This window comes from Anoplopoma fimbria, chromosome 20, assembly GCF_027596085.1.
Source record: "Anoplopoma fimbria isolate UVic2021 breed Golden Eagle Sablefish chromosome 20, Afim_UVic_2022, whole genome shotgun sequence".
In the NCBI taxonomy this organism is placed as follows: domain Eukaryota; kingdom Metazoa; phylum Chordata; class Actinopteri; order Perciformes; family Anoplopomatidae; genus Anoplopoma; species Anoplopoma fimbria.
The window spans coordinates 15,541,907-15,562,421 of record NC_072468.1 but is presented as its reverse complement, the minus strand read 5'-3'; the positions used below and the strand labels follow the sequence as shown (position 1 = coordinate 15,562,421).

The 20,515-nt window shown below is 38.7% G+C and overlaps 3 protein-coding genes across 4 annotated transcripts in view; 1 reads left to right on the top strand and 2 right to left on the bottom strand.

Moving 5' to 3' along the window:
• The window catches only part of adam22 (ADAM metallopeptidase domain 22), a 59,725-nt gene extending 54,126 nt beyond the window's left edge, over positions 1-5,599 (bottom strand). For both annotated transcript variants that reach the window (XM_054620975.1, XM_054620976.1), the window contains exons 1-3: positions 5,326-5,599; positions 4,873-5,033; positions 1,592-1,668 (exon numbers count right to left, since the gene is read on the bottom strand). In XM_054620975.1, the coding sequence (XP_054476950.1) occupies positions 1,592-1,668; positions 4,873-5,033; positions 5,326-5,419 (332 nt within the window). In that variant the 5' untranslated portion in view covers positions 5,420-5,599. The remainder of the gene's footprint in view (positions 1-1,591; positions 1,669-4,872; positions 5,034-5,325) is intronic.
• Positions 5,600-8,224: 2,625 nt separating this feature from the next.
• Positions 8,225-14,004, bottom strand: dbf4 (DBF4 zinc finger). Its single transcript, XM_054621887.1, is given in 13 exon segments — positions 8,225-9,410; positions 9,558-9,670; positions 10,395-10,509; positions 11,125-11,250; positions 11,338-11,383; positions 11,505-11,550; positions 11,678-11,730; positions 11,733-11,753; positions 11,860-11,929; positions 12,018-12,068; positions 12,207-12,389; positions 13,168-13,334; positions 13,739-14,004. Coding segments are annotated over 13 exon segments (1,887 nt in total). The 5' UTR covers positions 13,800-14,004; the 3' UTR covers positions 8,225-8,575.
• A 483-nt stretch (positions 14,005-14,487) lies between these two features.
• On the top strand, positions 14,488-20,381 carry slc25a40 (solute carrier family 25 member 40). The gene is made up of 10 exons (XM_054621901.1): positions 14,488-14,672; positions 14,837-14,944; positions 15,879-15,938; positions 16,030-16,136; positions 16,289-16,356; positions 16,724-16,848; positions 18,046-18,329; positions 18,466-18,547; positions 19,091-19,171; positions 19,265-20,381. The coding sequence occupies exons 2-10, from the start codon at positions 14,845-14,847 to the stop codon at positions 19,396-19,398; spliced, it is 1,041 nt and encodes a 346-aa protein (XP_054477876.1). The 5' UTR covers positions 14,488-14,672; positions 14,837-14,844; the 3' UTR covers positions 19,399-20,381.
• Positions 20,382-20,515: the final 134 nt, after the last annotated feature.

Here is a 20,515-nt window from a genome sequence, read left to right as displayed (position 1 = left end):
ATTCTGACGGACATTCAGCATCACATCCAGTTAAGAAATTATGGAAAAAGGATGCTCTGATCACACAATGTCACACTCATGAATAATGACTCAATGTAAAATGACTCAATGACATCAAACTGCTGATGAAAGTGTAAGTGCATGTGTGACAGCTTGTGCATTTATCTGTGTGCGGACAACACATTCCTATTCATGACTGGTTGATGTGTCATGCAGTGAGCTGCAGGCCTCACAGAAACATATCCTCTAAACTTGGGAATTCCTGTGATGTATCGTTTCTCTCAGTAGGGGAGTGACTTCCGCTGTGACGAGCAGGCAGGCAGCCTATGTGTGTTCACGGGCTTTCTGTTTGGGGGCTTAATGAGACAAACAAACCATGGTCTCAAAGAGGGAGGAGGGAAACAGAAACAAAACAAACACAGAAAGGTTTAGAGAGAAGGATGCCAAAAAGGGTGATTTTTAAAAAGTGTTGGGTTGAGGCAAAGAGAGAGAGAGAGTAAGAGGGAGAGGGAAAATAAGGAGAGGGAGTTGCTTGTTTTCCATCAGCAGTGCTGTGATCAATATCAGTGTCTGACAGGGCAGTGCTCCAGCCTTTACTGTAAATCACTTCCTATTATGATGGAACCTCTAAATCATACACACACACAATAACTGACCTGCTGCAAACACACACACACACACACACACATATACAGTCGGCACATAGATACCTATATATTCGTTCATACATATGGCCTCTTCAGCAAACGTCAGTATTAGATATTTATGATTTAAGAGTACATTACCAAAAACAGGCAACAAACAGCAATACAAGAGCAGGAAAACATAAACTCTGTCCAGCAGAAACACAGCGCCCAACTTATTCTGAAATACTGGAGTCAGTACTTGATTAGCATAATATGTGTTTAGGGATTTACACTAAACAAGTGTTGCTCAGACCCGAGAGAATGATGTACGAGTCCTGCTGGGATGATTTCAACAAGCATATGAATGTTTATGAACATTTAGGGAATAAAAATGAATCCACCTTCATTTAATCAATTATAGTTTTGTGATTGTCAGCTAAGCCATTGCATTATATTTTTTTAATTTAGCAAGTGGCGAAATAAAGCTACCAACACATCTTCAGTGAAGACAGGCAGGTATAACAATAGATTGGTAGATAGTGTGGTATATTTTTAGGTCTGGCACAATACAGCGAAGGCCCCAAGGTCTTTGTCCTTATATGGGAAGAGGATGTTCAGGATACCATGGGAGAAAGATGTACAGGAAACCAGGGGTCGAAGGGTAGAAGTTTAGACTAACGGAGCCAAAGACAGGGTCTGGACTTCATCTCAAATATGAATAACATGCATCATATATAAGGAGGGTTAAGAGCCCGAAAAGGGGGGAACTCACAGATTCGACTCGAGACCTCCGGGCGATCTAGACGTCCGTCATGACATGTGTTGCTTGTTTGTAATAAACCTCATTATACCAGCAAGAACAGTGTCCGCGGAGCATCCTTTCTCATCACTTCAACAGCACTGTCGCATGAAAGATACGACAATAGTTAGCTAGCCACAGACTGATTTAAGAATCCAATACTCACTGGTTCAGTTCCACATCCAAGATGAATTTTCTTCCAAAAGCATCGACTTGAAAGCTTGCTTGGGCCACATGGTTCACCTAAAAAGGCAAAGGCGACAGATTATTTTCTATACCTAAAGACACTTATTATCATATTCATGGGTCAATTCATCATGATATGCAAGGATCAATTCTCATCTACATTGACGGATGGCAGCATTGTCTTTGACAGCACCAATCACCAGTGAGAATAAGGCTGTTTTAATTAAGCCGTCAAGGTCTGTCTTCTTCTGAATTATAACTCACACAACACTTGAGCCACAAATCAGAAACACAGTTTACTTTTGTAAACGTGCATGTATTATTTTAATTAAGGGGACATTTAATTTCTACGTTTACCAGACTGGGTTTGCAACAGTTTCACTGAAGCATATTTTTTTCTGGCAGTAATGTTATAAATACACAGAAACATACAAAGGTTGACTCTGAATGCATGTGCTGTGTGTGATTGATTTGGCTGGAGGAGGGTCTGATTCATTCCCTGCTCTGGGCACATATGGTACAGGCTTCATTGCGCATCCTTGGTCAATGAGAACTCCCCACAATCCATCCTGTGCAGGTCCAGGGCTGTCCCAGAGCTGAGCTAAAACACTGCTCACCCTCCCCCAGACCCCCGCCGGCTACCTTCATTACAAACCGGACACTGCATGACAACGAAGAGAGGTGGGGGTATGTGTGTTTTTTTATTTTCATTTGAGGAGGGGCCTCTTTTGCTCACCCAAGGACGACCTGAGCCTCTGAGGTCCCTATTGACCACAGACTATTGTTTGTAGGCGTGTGTCTTGTCTTGATCAATGCATATATGAGTGGGTAAGAGGGTGTGTGGGTGTTGGGTTGTGAGCACGCACAAAGGGCAATCCCTTTCCATGGCACACTTGTGATGAAATCTAACCCGGCAGATTGGATCCATGATGGGAGGAGGTACCAGTAATTGTGTTTAATGAAAGTACATCCCAGCTTGACTGAGCTGGGCCAATATTCTGAAGCCACCGCTGACTCTTCTTACATTGATTTCTGAGTTATAGCAGGGCCGACTTTCCACTCTCGACCGTCAAAGTATGACTGTAAGTGCTATCAATGCACTGCACGCAGACTGGGAGGCGGGAAGGCAAACACACAAACCAACACACACGGATTCCACTTGAAGAGTTTGCTTTGCCACCAAAACAACATAAGCACTTTTCTGAACTCCACACTGCTCATTCAGTGGTGAAACTGAAAATAGGCAATGCAACAGAAGTCTATAAATAACCTGCTGTGTCTCACATTTTCAGAACTATTTGACAGATTTGTTTTTAGGCTGTTGATCTAAAAACAGCCAAATAACTGATCAAACTTCGTGCACAGATGATTCCAGATTCAACTCTCTCTGGAGAATAAGAGTCTCAGAATGTCAGAAATCAAATCAAAGATGCACATGTCTCCTCCTCCTTCTATCCTGGATCTTATCCTGACTTGCAATGTTTATTTTATAACTAAATAAGAAATGTTTTACTGACTGCCCGTTATTTTTAAGAACAATGAGCTGACTCAATACAAAATAAGATAAACACATCTTACATACTTATTATAACTGACTTCAGAGAAGGAAATTGACGTTAAACATGAAAATATGAGGTTTCAGGCATTATATGAAATGATTAGAGCAAATATTTGTAAGAATCTGTGTAGAAAAAATGTTCCTTAGCTCTGCAGATATTAGTTTTTCCCCTTGCTTTAAACTCCAGTTCAGAGAAAGACTATGTTAAGCAAAAAACCTGTGATTGAGGTTACTATCAGCTTCAAAAGGAAAATATTAAAATTATATCTAATGGCAGATGGTTCCTGTTAGCTTGTTAACCCATCGGGCTGCAGCTCCGTCTGAGGTGTGAGAGAGACAAAGGGTTAACACCTCCCCGCCTGCTGCCATCTGTAGCCCTCTCCACTCTCCGAGCCCTGAATAGGCTAGCCTACACAAACCTAAGCCGCACAAATAAAAAACGCATGACAGGTTTGCACAATGCTAATTGACTCATCTCTTGAAATGAACCCAGCAGAAATGCTACTTCACTGAACTGAATCAGTGAACACAGTTACAGTGATTATTATTATTGCTGCACTGCATCGGTTGTTACGAATGGTTTCAGACGTCTTTCGTGTCAAACAATTTTGTTGTTTAGATAATCACCAACAGCTTTCTGCACACTTTTGTTACATGGTGAATTTAGTGGGTGGTTGGGTCCAAACACACCAACAGTGTTTTGCTTGTTCCAAACACAGGCTACATTGCAAAAAGCACATTTCCTGCAGATTATTACAGTAATAATCAGATATTCAGCTAGTACAGCCAAAAAGACACAGAATTTTTGAGGCAACATTGATATTTGACTGCACAGAGAAACCGATAATTTATCAGCCAAATGTTAAACCAAACCACATTTCAGGACACAATATTTTTGACAAGGAAATTTGGCTAATACAGAATTGCAAACAGATATACCAAGACAGGACATTTAATACTTGAATAAACTTTAAGGTCACTGCCATTTGGCGGAAAATCCATACAATGGCCACACGGTTTTAAAATGACCTTAAAATAGTGTAACTTAACATTTCTCTAACGCAACTTCTTGGTTCATCTTGGCTATCATTTCAATGATAACAATATATCTGTGATTAGCTGAAATCTGATGATAAAATCGTGCACTCAAATAAATCAATCGAGCTCTAATAGTTCATCTCTGGGGACTTTCATTTATGATTAAATTGAAAAATTCTGTTTAATGGATCATGAGGTGATATAGGTGAGGGAGCTGCTGGAACAGCAACTCAGCTGGACACATGCAAGTTTTCACTAAATAATGAATCATCCTTGTTGGCCAGATGACTACAGCTGATTTCCCTCAGTAAATGTACGGTGATGACTGAGTACCAATTGAGGACTGGGATGAAAATGTTATATATCGGTTAAAAGATAGAGTGATCTGTTTTGTTTTTGCATATGAAGGCAATGATGACCCTAGCACCTGCAGACAGTCTAATTAGTGTGGCCTGTTCCTGCCTAAATGTTTCAAGCTTCTTGTGTTTTGCTTGTAATTAACCAATTATTAATTTCCCCTCCGAGAACAAGGGCAAAGGGAGGAGATGAATCATTGCAACATATAAACACGCAGGAAAAAAAGAGAGCATCACACACACACACACACACACACACACACACACACACACACACACCGTCCTGAAGCACTAGTAAACACTGTGTACCTGTGTGGAGCCAGAGCTGGCTTTCACCCTGGTGCTGAGCTCGTCCTCTGTGATCTGGCTGTGGTTGTGCCGACTGTAGAGCAGGCGGAGAGGAACCGTGTCCTCCTTCCCGACAAATCTGCCTGCATCACGATGAGCCTTCAAGCTCGCCAAGGCGCCTCCTGCACAGAGAGGAAAACACCGATTTCATTACCCGTCTGTGCCTCCGTGCGGGGAAAACAGAAGTGATTCAGAGACACAATCATCACAAACACCGCCATCTGAAATGTCGATTGGTCCTTTTTCCTTTGATAACACGAAACAGCTACAGGCTACGTGCATATTTTAGATGGAGACCATGAAGTAGCCGAAGCCATAATGCACAAAACAAACAAACAAAGGCCTATTAATGGTGATGTAACGCTTTGTTTGCGCGATCATAATAAATGTACAATCATAAATAGCATCAGTTACCATTTTGGGCATTTGGGCTGTTCTGATGACCGACGTGCATCAATCCACAGACGCACAAAAGGGAAATCCACCATCGCGGGCGCATCATCAGCATCTTCCCCTTCCTCTCTCTTGTTGGCAATTATAAAACAATGCGGTATTCCAGGAGCAGGCTCTCGGAGTCCTGCCTTCGCTAGGGGAGCTTGGAGCCTGGGCTGGTCGTCTGGTTAGCGCAGTCCCTCTGGTTAGGGGCCATCGGGGTCCTTATGGGTCTGAACGCCGAGCGCGTCTGAGCGCACCGACACCCCGCGGATCAACAGCACAGAGGAGGCGTGGAGGAGAGACAGGGAGGGGGGAGGAATGTAGGGGAGGAGATGACTGGGGACGCCTCCTTAAAACACATCAATATCCAGCGGCTCACTGCAGAAAAGCCTAATGCATAAATATGAGCGAGCCTTGGAGACGGGATGGGGAAAAGCTGCGGGCCCGGCCTTCCTCCTACTGGACCGACTGGGTTGATATATCATCGCCCGCCTCCTCCACCTTCCTCCATGTTAATATGCTGCAGGAGCGCCATTCCTGCCCAAATCAGCCTGTTATTGTCATCACATGAGTCACTTCATCTGTTATAAAAAATGCGACAATGAATGAATTCCTAGTTTCTGCTAATATTGCATTTGTGGATGTTTTATAATTGTTTTTTAACCAAATTCCGGTCATATTTTTCTGCCAAATCATCAATCAGAAACATGAGCTGTTTATCATCTACACAGGGAGGCTTCTCACTCATATTGCACATGTTTTTCTTCAACAATCATTGACACAGAGCAGCATCAACAAAATCTTTTTATTTTTTATTTTACTTTAACACTAAACCTACACACCAGCTGATTAAACCTGGTATGGACTTGCTCCAGAACCACACAGCAACTCTTACAGAGTTAATGAGCTGATGATGTTTTTTTCCCTGACAGGATTGTTTGCTCAAGCAGCTAATGTGGCTCTGGGATAAGAGTTTAGAATGGCACAATGTTTATAATAAAGTGGAAGATTTTAATGCCATTCAATGTTTATAATGGATTAAAAAAACAACCGACTAACATTATGTGAATTTTTCCCCATTGTCTTCATTTGTTCAATACACCTTATAGTAAACCAACACATGTACATGTGTTGGTTTACACAGAATATCAACTGAACATACTATGGACTAATAAATCAGTTCAATCCTAATCAATATAACCACTGAGTAGACTGCAGATTGCCCAAAGAAAAAGGGATTTCCAAAATATGCCGAGCCCAATTGCACGGTGTTGTGATTCAATAATGGTGGAGGGACACTTGAGCTTTTTTGTACTGTCATGCAACACTATGTGGACATCGACTAAACATAAGTTTAAATTATGTAATTTTTCTTATGTTTGGGCCCAAACTATTTAAAATTATACACTTGGTGTCTGAATTATACAGTTTTTATCATTGTAAAATTGCCAATATTGAAGAAAAGAAGAAAAAAATCTGCAATGCAACAGAGGAATCCAAACCTTTGAACGGTATGTTACATTTTGTGTGTGCATTTTTTTCCCCCTATCACCAGTTTAAAGACTCGAAGCAAAGTGAAGGCTCCACGTTTGTAGTCCAGGTGCGAACATTTGAGTGTGAATTGTTGTTTATGCGACTTAGTAGGTGTATAAACTCCAGCCCCTGACACCCTGATAAAAGACAAGTATGTGTAAAGATAATGGATGGACCGTATACGAGGGTATGTAGGAGGCAGGAACAGTTGGAGCACTATGATCATAAAAGCACATCTGCAGCAGGTTATAAACTGTATGGGAGGAGGAAAAACAACAATGTGCATTTAGTTTAGCCTTTGCCAGTTTATTTTCATTCTGTGCTTGTACCTCAGAATACATTGTTGCTCATGTCTTTCTCTTTAAGCCAGTGGCTCAGACTCCCATTTGACCCAGAGTATTTGAGAGCAGTGTGGGAGAACAAGGGCACTATGCTAATGCATCAAATGAATGGAAAAAGGAGAAGCCGAGCTAATGCTTCAGAAAAAGCACACGAAGGCAGGTCACGAAAAGTGCACTTAGGAAGAATCCTAAAATGTCATTTATAATATCAAGTACCACACATACAATACATATGCAACCATTTGTTATAACCCAAAACAATCAGTTGCAATGTCTAGAAGATTCAAGCCACCTTTCTCCAGATCACTGTGTAAAATATCATTATAGTTTCTCCTTTTCCCTCAACAGTATTCAGTGGCAACGACTGCACGTAGATACTCAAATATAAAAACACTTCTGTAAAAATGTATTCACCCAGTGGAATTTCAAGTGTCAATAAGAGATATCACATTTGTGAAAATGTTTAATATGGATCTGCTTTAAAAAGGTGGCCTATTAAATACTTTGTGATGGGACTTTGTAGTTTTGGGGATTTTTTTCTGCAGGTGGCTTTTTATTGTAGTTCATGTCTCCTAAAACTAGTTTGTATATAAACTACATTTTAGAGTTAAAGTTTAGAGACTGAACTTGCTGTGCAGTTGTTCCAATTTCTAATTGAAATAACAGAAGTTTCAGAAAAAAATAGACAAATCTTTTATCTAAAACTGAAGAATGTTATGGAATAATTTCAGGACTGAGGCAACTTAAACCAAATGTGGGCAAATAGTGGATAATTCAGTCTACATAAATTTGCATACTATTACAAAAAACTATTTTTTCTTCATAAAAATACATTGCTTTTACCTGGATTCAATTTATCAATTAGGTATTGTTATTATCCCCTCTATTGATCACAAGATATTTAAAAGGCAATACACTATAGACAATAGGCTATAGACAAGATGACTTAAAGAAATATTTCTATACTTATAGAAGTAAAATACTTTTATGTGGATTGTTTTAAAAAAAAAATGTAACTGGATATTAAGATGTCAATACAACTTTTACGTTTTAGTCAAATTATTACTCATGGGAATATAATAGTTTCTAAACCTTTGCAGCATGCCACTTTAAAAAAGGTAATTATTAAACTGGTTTACCCTCTTTCAAGTTGTTTATCTTATACAAAGCTAAGTACCAAATCCACATACACATCCGCAGCTGCCCGTCATCTGATGAAACAAAATATGGATCACTCCGCTGTCTTCAAAGTGACACGAAAAATCTAGTGGCTTGTCCAGTCCATGGCACAGAATGTGGCGTATTTCAAGTATTGTAAAAGGCAAGTAAAATAATCCAGTTCATTTCTCCCTACATTAGTCCTTAAACCCCGTAAATTCTGCATCCATGTCATCAGTTGACTGAAAAAGCTCCCAGAGTTTCAGCATGGAGTTGTCAGGATTGTCACTCGGCTTTACACGTTCTACACACGTGTCCACTTTCCGTCTCTTGCGTTTATAAACTCTCACTCTCCTTTGTATTTTGCGCTCCGGAGAGAAGCTGTGTGAAGGAAGACTTTCTTCTTCCGTTTCCAAGAGGTTGTTTCCAGTAATTTTGTCAACCAATACGTTTCCGTCCTGAACAGCCTCACACACTGAGGAACCCTGTTTCTTATCAGACTCCTCTTGTTGATTTGTTTTGACATTAAGGCATTTTAATGAAGCTTCACTTTGGACGTTCATATCATGAAGGCAGGAGTTTGAGCTGTTCTGGTCTCCAGTTGTTTTTTGGTCCACATTGTAGACAGGAGTGACTCTGGGGGGAATAGAGGCAAGACATTCACCTCTAGAGGGAGCCGTTTCCATCCTGGGCTCAGGAATTGGAGCTTGCTCAGCTTTTTGAGAGCAAGAAGTCAAAGAATTCTGTCTGCACTGCCGTTTACGTGCAAGAGCTTTGTGCTTGGATCTGTCCAGGTGAGTGTAACAGCTCCTCCTCTCACTGGGAATCAGAGGAGCAGAACCAGTCACTGATGTGATTTTTACAGGGTGTGATGAGTTAGATCCCTCATGCCCATCGACAGTCCGATGCTTTTCTTCTTCTTCTTCTTCTTCTTCAATAATCTCTGTTTTATCGATATCTTCCTCGTGTCTTTGCACAGTTTTCCCACATGGTCCAGGAGCAATCAGAACAGAGGAAACACTGCATTTTGGTCTAAGAGGAATCAAAGAAAAGATTTTGTGAGTAGATTGGAATAGATGGATAAAAGATCCAGATAGGTCAAAAACACATTTCAATGAATTGCTTTCTTGTGAACTTATACTGCTGATGAAAGTTTTAAAAGAAATGTGAACAGGTAACCTTTTAACTTTTGTTTTGATGTGGAAGTTGCAGTGCAGAGTTGAAACCAGTTTGTCCACCACCAAGTACTCGGCACTCTTGGAGAAAGCCTTGTGACGTTCACTTTTTAGATGCTGAACAAAAAAAATAATCAAATTAATTGTGTATTAAGAATTGTAACATACACTTATGCACAAGGACTAGATGCACTGTTTAGCGGTTGTAAAGCTAATTTACAAAACCTGTATAAATATACAGTAATATAAATAGCTTTGTACAAGACTACATATAACCTAAATTGTTTTATTTTATTTACTAGATTGCCATTCACCTTACATATAACTCTGTTTTAGGTGTTAAAAATATAATTACTGGCCAACTAAAAGAGTCATTATAAAAAAGAACCTTATACTGTGTGCAAAGTTACCAGCCGAGTTGGTCATTTAACATTATTTCATTGCAAATGACCAAATAACGACTAAATAATGTCAAAACACATCTAGAATTTGAACAGGTATTCAAACGTGTGTAGAGTACTGACTCATGATTCACAGTGCAACACCTGTATTTAGTTCAGAATGACATTGCTTCAATTTTAGTGACAACTCTTTGTTAAGTCTGATACATTTAATTACACTGTGACCCAAATGAAAATTGCGGTTAATTCAAATAAATAAGGTGAAATATAACGCAAATTAAATAAGAATGCCTTCTTCGTATAGTCATTCTAAATAAAAGACATAAAAAAGCTAGTTCTGCTCATGAATGTTCCTAGTGGCACTACTTGTCGTCCCTGAAGTATAAATTATTGTTGTGATAATGCGTTGACAGTTTTCACTTTTACATGCGAGAACTTACCATTGTGACGTTCTCATATTTGATCATACAGCATTCGCAGAAGCCGCCTCGTTTCTTGTCTCTTATCTTCTTTCGGCCGTTTGCAAGCTCTTCACTGGCTGAGGCTTTTCCCCCTCTGAACCCAGAGGTAGCACAAATAAAACCAAACTTAAGTGAGAACAATTAGGATTTTATGCATTTTGTAGAATTGCATTAAGTCTTGATGGTTGGCTCTAGGAGTTCCGACATAAAATAGAGCAGACAACCACTTTTCAAACCCACAGAACATTAAATTCTAATCAAGATCGCAAAGTATCAAAAGATTCAAATTTTGTCGGACAGATTTACACATAAATGTGTAGAAATAAAAACAAACAGTGTAGTGAATTAATTTTATACATTGTTGAAAAATGTAGGTAGTTACTTTATTTTGCACCATGTTGATAGTTTGTCTTTTTCTTCACCACATTAATTAAAAACACAATTAACCAAATACAGACTTCATTAACGGAACATGATTAAACAACAATAATGTAAAAGATATAGATTACAAAAAATACAAAGAGAGCTTGGTGCAAAAGTTAGTTAGTTTAATTAACTTTGTGGCCCCTTAAGAGGAATTTTAGGTGGGATTTGGAGGCTTGAGTGGTCATTATGTTTAAAAAATGTTTTAATAAGCAGTCTCTGTGAACACGTGACATATTGTCATCATTAAATTAGCTAAAAGCAAAGCAGAGAAGAATCACCATACCTGCGTCCTGGCTGTTTGTTTCCAGGAAGAACCTTGTCCTCAACACAGAATGGACTACAGGGAGCGACAGTCTTCAGGTTAAACTCGGGTAAGTTTTGCATAGTGAGGTAGATCGGTCGGTAGTGTCTGTGGAAGGGAAAAGAAACGTAGTACAGTCAAAAGATTGAAACAATCTAAAGACAGTGTAGCTTATTTTAGTCTTCTGCCTTTTACCTGCTTGAATCCTCCACCTTGATGAAAGGTTTACCGATTCGCCCCCCTGGAACAAACATAATTCATAGTCTATTTAAATCTGAGCATGTATTTATAAAGCATCAAAAACAATGGACAACATTCCAAACAAAAAATGAAAGACTGGGTAATAACTATATAACATTTACCTTTGCATTTCTGAAAGCCCTGCCTTGCCGCTGAACTAGCTTTGACCTATAAAGAATAAGCATTTAAAAACACAATCAAACAATGTTAAACCAATCATTTTTAGGATAACAATCCCAAAATGTGATTCAATCTTTATAAAAACGCATTTAAGAATTTGAACATTTAAACCTACACTTGATTTGACAGCAGTGGCAGCAGGACAGTGGCTACTGACAATCTTTTTTTCTTCTGAACATATGCAATTATATCTGAAAGTGACAAAAGAAACACAAATATAGAACATCGTTATCATTTATACATTCAAATAAAGGTTATATTAGTTTGTTACATTATTAACCATTGTTGACAGCATACCATCTATGTAGAGGATTTTCACACCCCACTCCAGAGCATTTGACAGGATCTTGTTCATTTTCAGTCTCTCCTAAAAGCAAGCAAATGTGTTTAAGCAAAGAAAAGAAACAAGGTAGTAAAAGTTCCTAACTAAACTAATTAGTCTTAACCTCACAAACCTGCTCTTTTACAACTTTCTCCACCAAAGACTTCCCTCGACTTTGAACAAACTGAACGACAAAAAAAAGAAAGTACAAATCTATGGCATTAATAACTAATAAAATGATCTAGAAGGGAATTGCACAGGCTAGATGTAAAATAGACCTAAAAACTGTTGCACTTCAGTTGATCAAAGAAAGTAAACTCACTGCGTCTGTTTGGCCCTGAGACTTGCTTTTGACGTTGTCCCGGTTTGATCGGGGGTGAGGTGAACTTGGGCCAGAGACCGGACTGGGAACAGGAGAGTCCTGCCTGATGCAATGGGCATATCTAGCCTCCCTCTTGTTGGATACCAGATATTTAATATCCTTACTGAAGAACTTTTCAACAGTCTGAGTGACAAATGAGAGAAAACAGAATACAGATTTTCTTTTAAAGCTTTAAGATATTTCTAACAGTTCATACCAAAGTAACAACTGCAAACAAAGTATATCATCAGTGATCTACAGGGTTGGGAAACAATCTAAATACATTTTTAGTACTTGTATAAATGTTTACATGACACAGAATTTTGAAAACTGTCAAGCACAAAAACCGGCATTGAATATCTTCTGAGTCTGATTTATAATCTCATTTATTGTTTTTTTAATCTGACATTTTCTATGCAATTTATATTTTAAAATGTCAAGCAATACCCAGCGCTTCTATCTTATTGCAATCATCATAAATAGTATGATAATGAAAAAAAGATAAGCCTTTATTGATCCCTAGAGGGGAAATCTGGTAAGTGCAGCGGCATAAGTTCTAAAAGTGTAGTATATCCCTCCGAAAGATGGTCTTACACTTGAAAGATGATATTAAAAAGGATAAATAAAAAGTAAAAAATGGTTAAAAGAAAACTATACAAGAACAACTTAAGACAAGATGTAGACAACATTTTTTTTGTTCAAAGTCTGAATTATGTCGGTCTGCTTTAATGCTACCAAACAAAATAGTCAGTTGACATCAAATGCAGAATAGAAAGCGGGGTAGGGGTTAATCCAACATACGTGTTGTAAACAACTGTGTAACTTCAAGGACATATCTAGCTGGCACAAGAGAAATTACAGAGTTTCAAACCTTTCTGACATTCAAAAAATAAAGTAGAGAAAATGTGTTTCTTTTTCTCACCCCTCCCAGGTCTTTGATGTCCCTCTCCAATGTCTCTGCTATCCTGTTTGATGGCAGGTCCAGGTAAAACACTTTCCCAGCAAAAGGTTTTGCTTGAGCAGAAGAGGACACACATGTTGGCTTTGCTTGGCTCAGCATGGCCTTCTCTCCTGTGCTGACCCCTTTCCCTACAAAGAGAAACAGTAAAGTCACAGGATGAGGGAGGGAGATCTGACTAGTCCACAGGTATACATCAGCTGAAGGGCTTGAATAAGTGCTTAATATAGTGATCAATCAGTTTGAAACCATTGATTTAAATGACTGATTGATCATTAATTGAGTCGTTCAACTTTAATGGTTACAGCTTTCGAAATACAATAAGCAGCTCGTTTTGAATCATCAACTGGGTGCTTTGCTGCAGCTGGACCAAGTGACGTAAAGCAACTTTAAAGACATGGCTCGATCTTAAATTAACGTAAATGCAGTCGTAAAGTAAAGATAACTGGGACTCTAATATTTCTTTAATAAAAGTGACTTTGTTTTCAGGATGTGTTGAGCAGACTTACAATCATTACATTACTGATCTTTTTACCTGGCCATTTGGGTCCTGTGTGTCTCTGGATGCGTTTCGGCTTCATTTCATTCTCTTGCATTGAGAATGATTGTTTATGTTTCCCAGCAGTCTTGAGCCAACATGCCCCAGGAAGTGCTCACGTATCGTTTCCCCGGCGGACAGGCGCAGAGTTAGACGCTTTCTATTTCGTAAAAACAACACGTTTGCACCAAGCATGCCTCGGAGGGTATTTATCAACTATTTAACCATCTGTTGTCAACTTCACCAGGTCACTGCTTCACAAAAACGCCTCTTTCCCGCTTTAAATCCAATGGTGGAGGAAGTCTACGTTGCCATGTCTGACCCTTTCCTGTCACGTAACCACTGTCACGTTTAAAGGCATTAAGTACCCAAATTATACTCACATCAGTTTTTTAATAACGTAAAGTTCAGATTTTATTTTATCTATATAAATATATATTATTTGTTTGTCTTTCGAAAACGCTTTTTTCGTCTTTTCTAGTTTTACGGATACTCTTCAACCCTGGCAACACCAGGAATAAGTAAACCCTCCTTTGAGTTTGAATGTGATGTTTCCACATTATTCTAAAAAAAATAAAAATAGAAAACATTACGTAAAAAAAATTATAAAGAAAATTTGTTTGATTTACGAAACAATATTATACACTACATTTGTATTTTTTTTATATTTCATTTATTGTATTTCATGTAACAAACAGTTCCTCGAATGTGCTCTGCTTAAACTAATACTGCAATTTATACGGAATCATGTAACTAACGTCGTCTCGTGTGTTTTCTGTGTAAACTAAGCAGCTAGCTAAGGGCACAACACCTGGGTATACACACGTCTTCCCGTTTGAACCTGCACTACATGAACTGACGTACTTTCGGGATATAGTTAGTGATGTGCTTCTACACGGGAGACTTGGTTGATGCTGAGGCGGTTTAGCAGGTAAGAAGTCAGCTTAAGGGTTGTTTATGTAATATTAAAAAACCTGTGATATAGTAATAACGCTCTAACGTTTGAGTGGCAAATAAGGTTTTAAATGAAGGTGTCTTGCTCACATGATAACTGTCACACGGATTATAATAACTGTATCTTTGGTTTTTTTTAAGAATACAGTATGAGTGCTCAAAGTCCTGCTCCTCGAGCCTTGAATGGCATTACTCCACTGCAACAGATGGTGGCGTCCTGCTCCGGAGCCATCCTCACATCTTTGTTTGGTGCGATACTAGAGACTTTTAATCTGTCATTTGTTACGTTACTATTTTCTTTTTCTTGTTTTTAGTTCATGTACCAACGTTATTACTCATATTTTCTAATTTCCTTCTGTTATACATTCTATGCACATGTCCTTTTGTTTTCCTCTCCTTTCAGACAGTCACTGTTTTATACTCAATTTAGTACATTATGAAACCGTAATCTCAGTTTCAACTTTATTAGATACACCTAGTGACATGTCTCTCTGACCACTGAGTTGAATCAACCCCCTTTCTAAAATAGTTTCAACAAAATTAAACATTTTAGCCTTCACAAATGTCAGATTGATTGCAAGGCTGTTGTATTAGACTGCACTAGTTTGATCTACATGTGCATAATAACCTTCAAAATTTTGGCTTAAGGGACAGCTATTAAACAATAAGTAATTGCATTTATGAACTTTGTTTTGGGAAACTTCATCCCAGAAAATAAACAATAACTGAACATGGTTGAGGTGAAAATAACCATGTGACTTATGTAGGTTTGTTTCTTTTTGAAGTTGATGTTGCTGAATCAGCCTTTCATTAAAGAAAAAGGGACTGTGACAGAGTATTGCTCTGGATCAAGTTTATAGTGAAAAGGTTAGTTAGACGGAATGAAGGATAATTAAAAAGTTGCCTGCAATGTAGGTAAACACCCCAAAAATCTGTTTGCTTCCGGAAATAGTTGATAGTAGTGTGAAATACCAGTATATGTGATTTGTTACAAGGGGCTAAAACATACAAAAACACTCATGTCATGCAGCATTGTACCTCACCTGGCAAACTTTCAGTCTAAAACACGTACAAACATTGGTGTATTACAAATACAGAACATTTACATTTTGTATTGAAATACATCACATTTTACAACTAATTTCATACATGGAGGCTAATGTTATATTTTCCTTTTTTTCAGTTACACCTTTGGATGTCGTGAAGATCAGACTGCAAGCACAGAGAAGTCCCTTTCCCAAAGGTATTATGAATATGAACTGTGTTGCTCTAGTATTGTGTTTAATACAGTAAATATAAAAATGACCACATATATTTTTTTCAATATCTTTCAGGGAAATGTTTTGTCTACTGCAATGGACTTATGGACCACCTATGTGTATGTGAAAACGGCAACTCCAAGGCCTGGTACAAAGCCCCCAGTCACTTCAATGGCACAGTGGTAACCATTTCACCTACCCATTCCACCAATAACTCTTTACCAAAATCAAATATAAAGGTTAAAAGCTAGTCAGACAAGTGCCCTAGCTTGTTTGTCCCCACTGACAAACAGCACGTCTTCCTAAACTGACTTCACACTCTGCGTCTCTGCAGGATGCCTTCGTCAAGATAGTACGCCATGAGGGAATAAAGGTGTTATGGAGCGGCCTACCTCCGACCCTGTGAGTGTGAAGTCTTCCGTGTCTCTTTTATTCCCTTGCTGCACCTCATCCTTCCTGCTTTCCTCTTAGAGCCCAGTTATATAGAAAATGTGGTTGGTCGACAGTCATTCAGCCTGTAGCTGATGCATTCATTAAGGGTGCGTTTATTTGAAGTTGTACCAATTAGTGGCAAACCACCCATGGTTTTCTTGAGGGCTGATTACCAAAGATTGATTTATGTTCAGTATTATCTCAATGGAATTTTCTTTGATAAATCACATTGTTAATTCATTTATATGTGTTGTTTCGTGGTTGACATTTCCCCTGCTTGGAATAATCTTGATTGAAGCATAATACATGGTTTATTTTGCATATATGTTATCCCCAGTGTGATGGCAGTCCCCGCTACAGTAATCTACTTCACGTGCTACGACCAGCTGTGTGCAGCACTGAGGGTCAGGATGGGAGAATACGCTCAGGAGGCTCCTCTTCTGGCAGGAGCTATCGCTAGAGGTGAGCTGACTGGTGTCGAATCAAGAGAACATTGCTGAATCCAGCTCACTGTTACAATTGTTAACATCAATTACTGTTGATTGTCTGCATTCAATTATTGTTTTGAGAATGGAACATGTCCCATCTTTGTCGAATAGTCGTTTTTGTCTAGTCGACTAAGATATCTTTAGTTGATTTAGTTGTTTTTTATGCTTTTTTTTCATGCTGAATTACGTATTTCCAAGAAACGTCTGAACACATCTCTGGTAAACACAGGATTTAAAAGTGGTGCTTTCAATTTGTTTTTATTGTGGAGAAATCAATTTTACAGATCTGTCGATTAAATCAACCAATAGATTGTCAGTCGACAAAGGATTTTTTTGGCCGAGGACAGCCCAAATATCTATTTTACAAAAACCTATTGGGTGAAAAGGCATATTTTCAGAGTTTCTTTCAGCATGGTTGAACTTATTAGAGTACTTTAATAACGCTATTGGTGTAATTTTCAGGAAATTTTCTAGAGCAACCACCCATACTTTCTGCCTTTTTAATATCTGTAATTTATTCCTACACTAGATTTCATTCTGAAAACGTAGTCTGACACATTGTGACACCGACTTCGTCTGACTCTGTTTTTAATAACAGCCTGTGAGCAATTATTGAAAAGAGATTTTAGAAATAAAAATGGGGCGGCTGTGGCGTAGTGGAGAGCAAGGTAGTTCTCCAATCAGAGGGTCGGTGGTTCGATACCCGGCTTCAGCAGTCGATGTGTCCTTGGGCAAGACACTTAACCCCAAGTTGCTCCCGAAGGCTTGCCATCGGTGTGGACTGCATGATGAATGTTAGTTAGAGTCTGATGGTGGCACCTTGCATGGTAGCCTGTCATCAGTGTGTGAATGGGTGAATGATATGTAATATACTACTGACTGTAAGTCGCTTTGGATAAAAGCGTCTGCTAAATGACTGTAATGTAATGTAATGTAAATAGCACAGTTGATGACGATGAAGACAAATAGCTTGATAGTAATTCATAAAGAGATACTCTCTTCTACTCAATTAAAATGTTCCAACAATGTCTTCAATTTCATTGTCACCTTGTGTGTTTTGATGTTTTTTCCTCTGCAACGGTATGATTAATTTCAGTCCAGCAGCAGGTGAAGATGTGTTATGAACTTTTTCTCTCTGCTTTCTCTGTGTGTGTGTTTTTGTGTGTGTCAGTGGGTTCAGCGACAGTGATCAGCCCTCTGGAGCTGATCCGCACGAAGCTACAGTCTCAGAAACAGTCATACAGGGAGCTGACTGACTGCATCCGCTCTGCAGTGCAGAAGGAGGGCTGGCTGTCTCTGTGGCGAGGTCTGGGGCCCACACTCTTCCGAGACGTGCCCTTTTCAGCCATGTACTGGTACAACTACGAGAAGGGCAAGAGCTGGCTGTGTGAACGATATAACATCAGAGAACCCACGTTTACAATTACCTTCATATCTGGAGCGGTGTCTGGCTCTGTAAGTGCATCAGCCCCTTGTTTCCTCCTAAAGCTGCTCAACATTCAGCCTTTCAACCTGTAGAAACACAACTTGTCAGAAAATATCATAATTAATAATCAAACATAATTAAGGATTTTCTACATATTTCTTTCAGATTGCGTCCATTGTAACGTTACCTTTTGATGTCGTCAAAACGAGAAGGCAGGTGGAGTTGGGAGAGCTACAAGCCAAGAACTGTAATTATCACATTATTCTTTATTGTTATATTCATTATAAAATGCTTATGAAGAAATGTCATCAAAGCATCAGTGGATTACCAACCAAGGCCACGTTTTTTTTCTGCAGTTGTCAGGCGTACATGAAAAATATTGGGGAGAATCTGCTGCTTGATATTGTCGCTGAATTTTGAGTCTTGGGCTAAAATATGTAACTCAGTGTCAACATCATTAAGTCTCAATGAATAGCTGGAGCAAGCTGACACTGTTTATGAGATACTGTCTTACAACGTGGAATGATTGCTTCTCTTCTGCATTAAAGCTACATGAAAGGGGACAAAAGGTAATCTAAAATTAAAGGGATTAAATCAGTTCAAATCAACACATTAAGAACATGACAAGTGGTTTTGATGAAAAGGTACTTGAGCTCATCTGACAGGGCTGTGGGTGATGGTCCAGATAGAAGATGTTGTTCTACATCAATCAATCACAATTCATCTGTTGTCCGTTTTTGAAAGGAGATAATGAGTCGTTTGATGTTGACTGTTTTCTTTGTCTCATCAGTGTCATGTCAGGTCTCATCCTCCACCTTCGGCGTGATGAGCAGGATTGTGGCCCAGGACGGCTTCAGTGGGCTGTTTGCAGGTAGATACTTTTTGTGATATTTTCTGAATCATTATAGTTCGACCTTACTACATGGTATGTAATCACTCCTTTTATCTGTCGTCTCTCTGCCAGGTTTCCTCCCAAGGTTGATCAAAGTGGCCCCGGCCTGCGCCATTATGATCAGCAGTTATGAATTTGGCAAAGCCTTTTTCCGCAAACACAACCAGGAGAGGATACTCAGGCCACTGCAGACCAGCAACACCTGATAGTTTTCCAAATATTTTTCTCCAAACAAATCAAAACTACTGCTAGACTATACCTGTAGGAAAAAGGATAATGCTGCCAAATTAAGAACCCAAGCAGAAATTGAAGTGAAGAAAATAATGAACTACATGATCCATGTGCATTACAAGATTTATATGAAATAATTTTTATTAGTATTTATAATTTAATATTCTATGATTTTATCTTCACTGCTACAAATGATGTGCACACAAGTGAAAATAAATAAGCAGCCAGCAGATGGCAGCTACAGTTTTATTAATAATAATTAGTCCTAAATGTGGCTGTCTCACTGGGATCGTGTGCACTGTGCCTGAAGTCCTTACATTAGTGATGCAACATTAAGTTAATCAAGTCAGTGTATCTCCTCCCCCGACACCGATAGAGGATCTCCGTGTTTTTGAACTTCCAAGCCAATCCCGTGTTACCTGTGAATATGTGTATGACAGAGAGACAAACACTAAACTTGTGTTTTTCAGTTTGACAAGAGACTGTGGAAGAGGACTGTGATTTGTAAACTTTTTGAAAATGTGACGTATTTGATATACATACCTGATCTTCTCTGTAAATTATTTTCATTCATTGACTTTATACAAGCGTCTCACATCACTTGTTCATTGTGGACAAGAAATTCAAATGTCACTATTAAATCCTCACTGTGTGGATAAGCGCAGTTTATTCAAAATGTAGAATAAAAAGGCAAATAAATCCAATAAAACATCTGCTGCATATCTGTGCAGTTGACTGCTGGAATGAGCTAAAGGCAAAGTCATGATTCAGTGTTGAGGTACATGGCTATTCACCACTAATACAAATAACGCCTTACTGATATTGAGCAAAGCCACTTGTTCTCAAAAAATATCTGTTGCAAGATATTGTTTACTAGGTCGTAACACAGATTATAAGGAGTGATCTGTAGTAACTATCCATTAAAATACTGCTTTTGAATAATTAAAGGGAATAATAACAGGAGTCTGTGTCTGATAAAGCTTAACTTTAAAGTAAACCTAGAAGTAAATTATGAAAAAATGAATTTTAGGGATTAATACCTGAGAAAAAAACATGTGGCACTACATTATGCACAACATTGACGATATAACA

Bases quoted from the DNA above. Each gene is read 5' to 3' on its own strand.
- slc25a40 (XM_054621901.1), top strand. From the start codon at position 14,845: ATGAGTGCTCAAAGTCCTGCTCCTCGAGCCTTGAATGGCATTACTCCA. The intron at 15,939-16,029 runs GTATTATGAATA...AATATCTTTCAG, and splicing joins GAGAAGTCCCTTTCCCAAAG to GGAAATGTTTTGTCTACTGC. The intron at 18,548-19,090 runs GTAATTATCACA...TTGTCTCATCAG, and splicing joins AGAGCTACAAGCCAAGAACT to TGTCATGTCAGGTCTCATCC.